At 41.2% G+C, this 10,611-nt stretch overlaps 1 protein-coding gene across 2 annotated transcripts; it reads left to right on the top strand.

Annotated features, from left to right (window-relative positions):
• The first annotated feature begins 554 nt into the window (after nt 1-554).
• On the top strand, nt 555-10,385 carry LOC101764120 (sterol 3-beta-glucosyltransferase UGT80A2). Of its 2 annotated transcripts, none has more exons than XM_004974978.3 (14): nt 555-974; nt 2,063-2,244; nt 2,583-2,822; nt 2,939-3,050; nt 3,131-3,301; nt 4,146-4,209; nt 4,304-4,361; nt 5,428-5,605; nt 6,953-7,083; nt 8,055-8,157; nt 8,245-8,321; nt 8,494-8,541; nt 9,186-9,335; nt 9,893-10,385. In XM_004974978.3, exons 1-14 carry the CDS (start codon nt 851-853, stop codon nt 10,067-10,069), a joined length of 1,815 nt encoding a protein of 604 aa, XP_004975035.1. In that variant the 5' UTR covers nt 555-850; the 3' UTR covers nt 10,070-10,385. The 2 variants fall into 2 exon arrangements, with proteins under 2 accessions (XP_004975035.1, XP_004975034.1); XM_004974977.3 differs by having other exon boundaries at nt 2,060-2,244.
• Nucleotides 10,386-10,611: the final 226 nt, after the last annotated feature.

Below are 10,611 nucleotides of genomic sequence, written 5' to 3'. Positions count from 1 at the left end.
ACCTTTTTCTTCTACGTATTTTAAAAAAAAATGTGCTATGAATTGTTTGATAGGAAACCTTTTTTAAAAAAATATTTTAAGTTGCATAAGAACCTTTTTCCTATTATATATTTTAATAAACTTGGTATAAATCGTACGACTAGCTCAGAACCTTGCGCGTGCGTGGGATAGGGCCGAAAATTAGATTCAACCGACGGTCAAACACGCTTTTCAAACTGCCCTCGCCAACCGCACCACCTGCACAGTGCCCACGCAGCCAGAGGCGAGGACGTGCCGCCATCCCGCCACGACCGCTTGCGCTTCCTGATCTCGCTCACAAGCACAGTGATCCGCCGCCGGGAAAACGGAAAGGGATACGGCCATTTTCGGAGTGCCTTGTTTTTTTTTGCTTTTGTTGTTTGGCTCCCTCTGCCAGGTGCCAGCCTCACACAGCACAGGTTAGGACCGGAAAAAAAGCAGAAAATAATGTAAAGGCGAAAAAGGGAAAACAAATAAAAAGTTGAAAAAAAAATCACAGCGAAGCAGGCGCGGCCAGAGAGAAGGAAGCACAGCGCAACACAGCCCAGCGAGGCACACCACCAGCAGCAGCCAGCAGGCATCGCATCGGCCGCTTTGCTTTGCTCTCCCCCTCCACCGCTTTCCGCCGCGGCGCACGGCCAGCGAATTCCAATTCCTTCCCCCCTGCCCTGACGCAAAAGCGAGGCCCGCCGGGACGAGCGAGCCAAGGCAAGCATATTCACCCACCGAGGCGTGGATCCGGCGGCGCGCAGCACCAGCAGCGGGTTCCCGAGAAGCAGCCGCCGCGCGGGCGTCCGTCCGTCCGTCCGTCCGCCGCGCGGGCTGTGTATAAATGGCGGCCGAGGAGAGCGGCAGCGGCGTCGCGGGAGCGGGAGGAGGGGAAGCTCCGGCGCCCTCGGCTCCCAACGGGGACCGCTCCGGGAACAGCCCCCCCGCCGCGGAGTCGTCCTCCGCAGGTGATCTCCCGCATCCTCCGCTCTCCCTGCGTCGTGAGGGTTCCGGTGCTGCTAGTGTCGGTGTCGGGTGGGTTGTGTGTGGGGGTTTCGCGCCGCCACCGCTCAAGGGGGGTATTGAGTAGGCGGTTCGCTTTCGTCTCCGCGGATTGGCAACCGCCTACTTCGATCCCTGCTCGGTGAATCGTGATTAGTGGGATAGGGCGATCAGGAACCAACCTGATGTTGTGCACATGTTTCAGGATGAAATGATCTCGGTGCTCGCTGCACACCGTTGAGGTGCGCCTAGTTTTTGTGCCGTCTCTGTGACTGATTGGGCACCTTTTTTGCATTGAGTGTTAGAGCTAGGTAGGCATATCCTATTCCTATTTCCAGAGGGTGCCAATTGCTTGTTCTGTTGACTGCTAATTTTAGGCATTGGCACACCAGCATTGGTCTCCCTGAATGAGTCTGGTTTGGCGATCATAGTTTCTGGTGACCATTTGTGCTCCTGGACTTTCTTCGCTTTTGGAACATGGTTTCTTGAGCCTACTTGTAAAGTTTAGCTTCTTAAATGTATAGATTGCGCTCAAATTTCTATTTCTAACGAGATAAGGTGTGATTAGTTAGCTGAACTGGATTATTCCAAATTTGTATACATTGGCAGACATGTTTGTGATCTATGCTAGTAACTTCTTTGATGTTGTCTCTGTTGGTCACATAATCTAACTGTTAGATTGCAACATTCGATGATCTTGTTTTGTTTAGTCTTGCTTACAATTTTATGACTTGCTGAAACATGCCCAACACATAAATGTGCCATTTACCATGCTAGTCTTTTTTGGGTTATTGGGATAGGCCTATGGCTTGTTGAAATGAAGTCAGTAGCCTAGATGTTACATGCTCCATGGTTAGACCAGTGCATTCTTTATCAGAGTATTGAGCGGTGTGCTTTGGTCAAACAGTATGTAATTTAAGTTGGCATTTAACTGACCAATGCTATTGTAGTTTTTGTTGGTACAATTTAGTCTCAATTTCATTATAGTTAGCGATGGTAATTGCTATCCATTTTTTCTTTCTGCTGATATGACTATCCTTTGTTCTCCCAGTAGATGACAGAGGTCTCCATAGAGCAAGTACCATGCCAGGGGTGATTAAGAATGATGAAATAACAAATGAAACTGTTGGCCCATCGAATTTGGAAAGGTCTAGAACTGAGCGCCGCCGGCAAAACAATCCAGCTGATGATCCTGCTAAACAGTTATTTGATGAAAGGATTCCAATTAAAAAGAAGGTGCATATATACATCCGGGCTCGTATTTATCTGTTTTGTCTCCGAAGCTTCTTTCGTTTTGGTTTGCCTCTGAATTATCTATTGGTTTATGGACTGGGAATAGATAGTTGCATTACTTGTGCATAATAGTGGTCAACTTTCTTTGAATTAATGTATATTTTAAAATTCATGCAATGTCTATTTGAAACTGATGAGGAAATGTTACATAATACTGCAACGTTCTCATGAAAAAGTTAAAAGGCTTCCTAGTTGGAAAATGGCTAACTAGGACCAGAATGGCAGCCTTTTGCTCATCACTTGATCTTTTTGCTACCTTACCTTTGTTCCACCTTATGCAGCTCAAAATGCTGAATCGGATTGCTACAGTAAAAGATGATGGAACTGTGGTTGTTGATGTGCCAAGTGGTCTGGAACCAGCTACAGCTGGTGGGACAGAAGATGCTTATACTGAAGTTCCTGTTGATGAATCATTGGATGGAGCAGACATACCATACAGGCCTCCTATGCAAATTGTTATACTTATTGTGGGTACACGAGGAGATGTGCAGCCATTTGTCGCTATAGGAAAACGCTTACAGGTCAGTCATAGCCGAAACTTGTTATCAATCCAGTTCTCTCTCTGTCAATTCAGGTTAGTTTTGTGCTTCTTGCAGCTGAATGCCATCATATTTGTCATTTCTGATCTTTGTTTTAGGACTATGGGCACCGTGTGCGATTGGCAACTCATGCCAACTTTAAGGAGTTTGTACTAACAGCTGGCCTGGAGTTTTACCCGCTTGGTGGAGATCCCAAAATACTTGCTGAATGTATGCTTTTTAACAAATAATTTCCAAGTTTTTTACATTATTTTAAGATTAATGTCTTGATATGCTCATAATTTGAGCAGACATGGTGAAGAATAAAGGATTCCTACCTTCGGGACCATCAGAAATTGCTATTCAAAGAAAACAGATTAAAGAAATAATATTTTCTTTGCTACCTGCCTGCAAGGATGCTGATCCTGACACTGGCATTCCTTTCAAAGTTGACGCAATTATTGCGAATCCACCTGCATATGGTCAGTGTATCTTTTTTATCTTGAAAAGGTTTTTTACACCTTGCTTTGTTTCTTTTCCCGGTTATTGAAATCAAGTTCATTTAACTAACATAGAGAGTAGAGACAATCCCCAAATGAAGGAAAAAAATGTTCCTGTGATAGAATCTGCATGTTACTTGTTTAACTTAAGATGTTCGACCGTAGATTGATTATTTCCTTTATTCATCTTTGTCATGCTGGTATTTCCCCTAGATACACGATATAGCGACAAACTTATCTGTAAAGTCATGTTTTTCCTTTTCATATTTCTTGTAGAGATACCCCCATTCATACTGTGGCTTGATTTACTAGAGAAGAAAGCACAATCTGACTATTCATGTAGAAAAACATATAAGTATTGCAAGAGGAAAACCTCAATACCAGGTTCACTTCAATCAAGCTTAATTTTGCTGAGACGTGATTATAAGGAGGCAGTGCTTTGGCCAGGCTGGCAAAGCAACATTCAGGTTGGACCAAAAGAACTGCCCATCCATAGCTTTTAAGAGGCCTCAGGCCATAGTACCTCTTTATGAGCCAGGCCTTCTCTTACAGTTTATTTATTTGCTTAACTGTTCAGTCAAAGTCTGACAAGGCAATCAGTTTCTCCAAAGTACTACAAGCAAATCTTTACTTGAAGTATATCTGATATGATGCAAACAAATTCCAATAAAATCAATGTTACATTTAATGCCACATGCTGCCACTTGATTGTCTCCTTCCTGCATATATTTCTTCTTGTGATCAAGACCTATATCATATATTTCTTCTTGTGATCAAGACCTATATCAGTTCACTCGTTTGAATTATAAGCATGCTTATTGTTCAGGACATACGCATGTGGCAGAAGCACTGAAAGTACCTATTCATATATTCTTTACCATGCCATGGACGTGAGTCTCTGTTATCCTTCTTTTTCTTTGAAGACCACAAATCTGCTAGGGAATATTGTCACTTGGGGGGATCTAACTTGTTCTTTTTATTCAGGCCAACTAGTGAATTTCCTCATCCTCTTTCTCGTGTGAAGCAATCTGCTGGATATCGAGTAAGTTTACATTGTTTTAATTATCTGCGTTAGGGAAAAATTAACACTATTACACAACCTCCTCTCAGCTCCCAAATGGTCTGGACCTTCCTAAATCATTGAAAGTTCATGGGGAGAATAATCATAATAGTCACCTCAATGGTTTATCATCATGCAAATTCCATTGCTTTGTTAAACAACAAATCAAGAGAACGAAATTGATCACTTCAGAAAATGTTGAGTTATTGGTGAATAACTGAAATATCTACGCATCTAATATCATTTCATGATATGTTGATCCTACATTGTCAAAACTCGTTGGTTTGACCAGTCTTATCAGTGTGCAAATTGATAAAAACTGAAAATAACATGGCGAAAGGGTATCTTTAGTCTTCTTTCTTTTTTCAGAAAAAGATGAGGATGTGCTTCATTGCCAATAACTTATTCCTTGTGCAAGGATGTGGCCCTAACGTATACTATTCCAGAATTCCTTTTGTTTTAAAAATTACAACTTAACCTAGAATTTCTTTTCTAATTGTTTCAACTGAACTACTAGTTCCAACAACAGGGTTCTCCTTTGTCTTTACTTTCAGCATTTGCAGTAATTATGTATTAGTGTTTGATCTACTGATTTTTAACAACAGTTTGCATTATTACATAATTACATTGTTGTGATATCCAGAATGAGTTAGTTGTTCTATATTCATGGTACTCTTGCAGTATTAGTTGCTGTATATTAATGATACTCTTACAGTAACATTGTAGTTTATTCTTTTGGTGTGCTGTTTTGCTTTTCACGCATAAGTGCATACGCACAATCTTGTTTCCTTGACTTTAATGGGGATATTTGGAGATTTCTGGGGCCAACTGCCTGATTTTCATGTTATCGTGCAAGATGCTGAGTGCATCATGTCAGATGCCAAAGTGCACGAAGTTATTAGCTTCACTATTCAGCTTCTGCAATGAGAAGCAAGCCCCAACCTTACTAGCCGAAGGAATTTACTTGAGCGTATATGCTGGATTGGATGATCTTGATGACAATATCTGATTTGATACTTTAACTTTACAATTATTTCTCCATTTGCAGCTTTCATATCAAATTGTGGACTCAATGATTTGGCTTGGAATAAGGGATATGATAAATGAGTTTAGAAAGAAAAAGTTGAAGCTGCGTCCAGTAACATACCTAAGTGGTGCACAGGGTTCTGGCAATGACATTCCTCATGGATACATTTGGAGTCCTCATCTAGTCCCGAAACCAAAAGGTTTGCCATAGCTATTGGCTCGAGCTGAAATTTGTAAAATTAACTTTGTCATTCTTTTCCCATACAAGTTGACAAAGCATGCGGCCAAATCTGAATCTCTGATATTTTTTTGCTCATTTTTTCTGGTGGCAGCTAATCCATTAATAGGTGTTAAAATCTTGAAGATCTGTTCTGAAATTCTCTATGTAAAAAAAAAGACTATTTACATAAAGTAGATCTTATATGGATGGTAATTGGTCAGATTTGGGCCAGCCACTGTTACAAACGTGTTTTTCTTTGGACAGAACTATCACAAGCACTTGAAAATCGAATATATTTCATTTCATGGAGATGGTATAGTAGTTTCAAGGTCAACGGCGGGGGCCCACGACACCTTATGGTGGTGCACAGCCAGATGTCAGCCAAGGGACTTCATCTTGATGTCTAGCAGTGGCTCACATGGCTAGTAGTTTATCTCCAAGGGACTTCATCTTGATTTGGTCTATATGAGTCAGGAACCATGTTTCCAAATTAGGATATCTTTTGCTGGTTCCAAACTTATCTTAGGCTCCTCTCATTAATGAGAGACATGGCAATGTTGTTGCTTACGAAAGGACATAGAAGTTCATCCTTCCCTTGTCTTTCCCCAATTTCCTCTCAATCTTGTGCAGTTGTGCTTCGGCCCCGTGGCACATGCCCACCTCCTTGGCTAAGCCATGGCATCTTCCTGATGCTGGTGTAGTCATGGTCAATTGGTCATCATTAATCCATCTGCCACTCTTTTGTCCTATATTCTCAATTGCAAGACCATAGCAGAAAGGAATCAATAAGATAGCAATAGGGGAGTCGGGGTTTCTGTAGACAGTGAACACGCATGCTAGTTGGTTTAACTGAAAAGGAACTTACATCACAAATTTTGCTTAAGTGGAAGAGTTAAACTGTTTATGGCACTAGAGAGGTAATGTACCTGAGCTTTTGAATAACTATGTTATGGGAGCACTCTTCTGGACTTTTTATTATATGAGAGCAGGCATCAGTTATGACTGTTAACTAGTTGGTTAATAACATCGTTATCGTCTGTAGTTTGAAGAAGTCTAAAATTTATGGGAATTGTCATCTGAAGTAGAACATGAAAAACTGCTTGTTTAACTGTATTCGTAAGGAGCCTTCATACACAGTTAATTTTATGGAGACATGATACGTGTAACACCCTGCGTCCAAAACTGCTTAGGGCCTAGCCAGTGTAGTAAGTTATTGTCAAAACACATTCTGTGACTTTTGCAGATTATGTTTTTCCTCAAGCAAGTATTGCTTTTTAGTCTTGAATGGGCCAACGACTCTATTTGATTTTCATTTATTGGAGTGCAGATTGGGGCCCCAAGATTGATGTTGTTGGATTTTGCTTCCTTGATCTTGCTTCCAATTATGTACCTCCTGAATCACTTGTGAAATGGCTTGAAGCTGGTGACAAGCCCATATATATTGGTTTTGGTAGCCTTGTAAGATCAGTTGACCTGGCTTATTTTTAGTTCATACAAAGTTTTAATCTCATTTGATCTGATCGACTGTATTGTTTAATCTGTTGACTGTATTGTTTAATGCGTTGTACTTAAGTATTATAGATATGCTGGTAATTTTGCTGACTTGCATGTGTATGAAGTTTGCACTTCAAACTTCCTGTCTAAATAGGGTTACATGCATATGAGATATTTATAGAGTGCTCGTAACCTTGTACCATAAGCACTCTTGGCTGTTCTACTGCATAAAGCAGCATCTTACATGCTATGTTCACTAGTTATGATAACTGAAAACATGTAATTTGTCATTTAAAGCTTTGTAGTCTTGTGGTATAATTTATGTGTGACATATTTGTATGTGAATGTAACAGTATGGTCTTGTTACAAAGACCATTGAATCCTTGTGCAACAGAAGTATTCACTTCAAATTTAAGCTAAATTTATCTAGAAGAATTGTCCAAACGTGCTGACTTAAAAACCAGCCAATTTTAATAACTACTAGCTACCATGCGGTCTGAAGCATGGTTCGTGTTTTAGCCCTAGAGATCAATTTTTGGAAATGGATTAGTTCATGCTGTCACCCATTAACACCCTTTTCCAGCTAGTATGTCAGAATTCTGTAATCTGCCCACCAAATACTTATGTGACATGAACGCCTCCAGTTCTGCAGTACTTGGTTCATTCCAAATCTGTCTTCTGATCTGTCACTATAAAAAATTGATTGCATATGAACTGACACCACCTGTGATTGTTTTATGTATAATTATGCATTGCTTGATTAAATCTTTTACAAGTGTTCATATGGGTATGCTACAAAGTTAACTATACACTTGAATGATTGAAATAAGTGGTAGGGTTATGTACCTTCTGAGGTTGTAGAGCAGGCAAAGCCATCATAGCTTTCCCTTAACAACTTTCTGGCATTTGACTTGTTTTTTCTCCTGATATACTAGCCAGTTCAAGAGCCACAAAAGATGACTGAAATTATTGTCAAAGCACTGGAAATGACTGGACAGAGAGGTATCATTAACAAAGGCTGGGGTGGACTTGGAACCTGTAAGTTATTCACCTTAGTTTCTTCTTCTGTTGGTTGCCTGGCATATACTCTGATTCTATTCTGACAGACTCCAGAATTTTTGGCAGTGGCAGAACCAAAAGATTTTGTATATCTACTGGACAACTGCCCTCACGACTGGCTTTTTCTGCAGTGTAAGGCAGTGGTAAGCTATTGCTTGAACTTTTGGAACATCTCTCTATTAGCATGTTTTACCTTATAAAATTTTTAATTATAGTGACTACAAGTTCGCATTCGATACTTTGTGGTGACTTTATGCTACATAAGATTTGAGTGGAGGTTTATGCTTTTACTCTTTTCTTTTTCTGCCTCCATAGGTGCATCATGGTGGTGCTGGAACTACAGCTGCTGGTCTCAAAGCAGCGGTAAGTGCTCTGACACTCTCCACGTCTTATTTCAATGTACAATTGTTTGTTTGAATTTATTCTTGTAAGTTGCACTTGTTTGCGAAATTCCTTGGTTCTTTCCTACTCGTGTACGGCACCAGTGACCGTTTCCCGTCCAACACAATCATGCGCGATCCCAACCTGCTCTCATCCCCTGATTCTGTTTCCATGAGTCAAGGTGGTTGAGATTGCATCGGTTGGTGATCTATATATGTTGTAACCTGTGAACATCAGTTGACTACAATCCGATTATGTGTGAATTCTTCAGCCATCATGGTAGCAAGAGACCATCACGATCTCGTGACCTCTCGCTTCCGCTATCTAAACTTATGGCGCGTGCCGTTGCCCGTTGCTCCAATGGCGCCTGAGCTCCGCACCCTAGCCGCCGCCGCCGCGAAGGATCAACAAACTTTTTATTCTGGCTCCAGAAGGAGTACAAACTATCCTTGATGCAAAAACGTATTAAACTAGCTACCACCACTTGCCATTCAGCCTATCTCTGGCACGTTTGCAATAGGATGGAATGAATCATATGTTTAAAACACTTTTCTTGCATCACACTAGTATTGCAGGATTTCTTGTACTTAATTTAGTTGTTCATGTTAGTGTCTGTGACAATGCAGTGTCCTACAACTATTGTACCTTTCTTTGGTGACCAACCTTTCTGGGGTGACCGGGTGCATGCAAGGGGGCTAGGACCTCCACCAATTCCAGTTGATCAATTTGGTTTGCAGAAGTTGGTTGATGCTATAAATTTCATGATGGAACCAACGGTAAGTTATGCATTTTTTTTTGCTAGAGAGCATAAATTGTTTTATTGATGTTGCTATTTTTCCCTTAGACATCAGTTGACAAGAAGATATTGTGATTGGTGTGGTATATTAGTGATGTTGTCAATTTGCATAGGTAGCATAAGTTTCACGCCAACGACTGGAGTCAAACTACCCACCTAGACTGGTTGCAAGACTAGTCATGACATGTGTTGCATAACTTGGTTTCTGTTTGGTGATATAAAATAAAATTTCAATTCTAGCATGTATGACCAACATTTAGCATATTTGATTATCTTTTGGGCTTTTGGCAATTGGCATGGGGTCAGATTGCAGAGTTTACACTCGTGCAAATTACAATTAGAGCTCCTATGCCACATAAAAGTAGTGTTGGATGTGTTATTTCATGAGTAGCCTAGTGTTGAGTAGCATGGAATTTGTTCCTCTGATACGCTTGGCCCACACGTCTGTGACCATGCCAGAGGTAAGTAGTCACAAGGTACTCATCCACCCTTAACCATAACGAATAAGTGCATAAATAATACCCCATGTAATTTCAGGTGAAAGAAAAGGCTGTGGAGCTGGCTAAAGCCATGGAATCTGAAGACGGGGTGACAGGTGCTGTTAGGGCATTCCTCAGACACCTGCCTTCAAAAACTGAGGAACAGAGTCCGCCACAATCATCAAGCTTCCTGGAGTTCCTAGGCCCAGTAAGTCGATGTATGGGCTGCTCATAGTGCAGAACACATCGATCATGGTATACAATTCCTAGGAAGAGGAATTATCATCGTATTTCATGAAATGTGCTCATAGTGCGGGTTTTTGCAATTCTTTTCCTGTTTTCACTTTTCCCCCTCCGGGTATTTAATGTGTAAAGAGTGCTTGTTTGGTGTGGTGAGTATGCGGCGCGTATAATTTTGTTGTGCAAGTTTGCCGTGCAGCAAACGGCGATCTCACATCTGCATGGCCAATCCATTGTGTATATGACAAAGGTTCGGTTTTAGTTAAAATGTTAAATTGATTCATGCAGCATAATTATCGCTTGTTGCTTTATTTCGAGAAGCGGATGTCACGATTGCATCATCTGAAAAATAGACAGCGTTCTTACGCTAAAAGAGAACAATTTTTTGGCATTACGTATTGGCAGCTACAGAGAAACAGCGCAGCATCGTCCACCTGTAAGCCTGCTGCCTATTCATCAGATTACAATGTCTCAAAGCAGGGGCGGACGCATGGTAAGCAGGGGCGGATGGCCGCGGATGCAGACGTGCCCACTAGT

This window comes from Setaria italica, chromosome VII (genome assembly GCF_000263155.2).
Source record: "Setaria italica strain Yugu1 chromosome VII, Setaria_italica_v2.0, whole genome shotgun sequence".
NCBI lineage: Eukaryota > Viridiplantae > Streptophyta > Magnoliopsida > Poales > Poaceae > Setaria > Setaria italica.
This window is presented reverse-complemented; position numbering and strand designations above follow the sequence as displayed.

What these genes read in the sequence shown, in the direction of transcription:
- LOC101764120 (XM_004974977.3), top strand. Translation starts at nt 851, where the DNA reads ATGGCGGCCGAGGAGAGCGGCAGCGGCGTCGCGGGAGCGGGAGGAGGG. An exon ending in TCTAGTCCCGAAACCAAAAG is followed by an intron (nt 5,606 to 6,952) that starts GTTTGCCATAGC and finishes ATTGGAGTGCAG; the next exon opens with ATTGGGGCCCCAAGATTGAT. An exon ending in CTGCTGGTCTCAAAGCAGCG is followed by an intron (nt 8,542 to 9,185) that starts GTAAGTGCTCTG and finishes GTGACAATGCAG; the next exon opens with TGTCCTACAACTATTGTACC.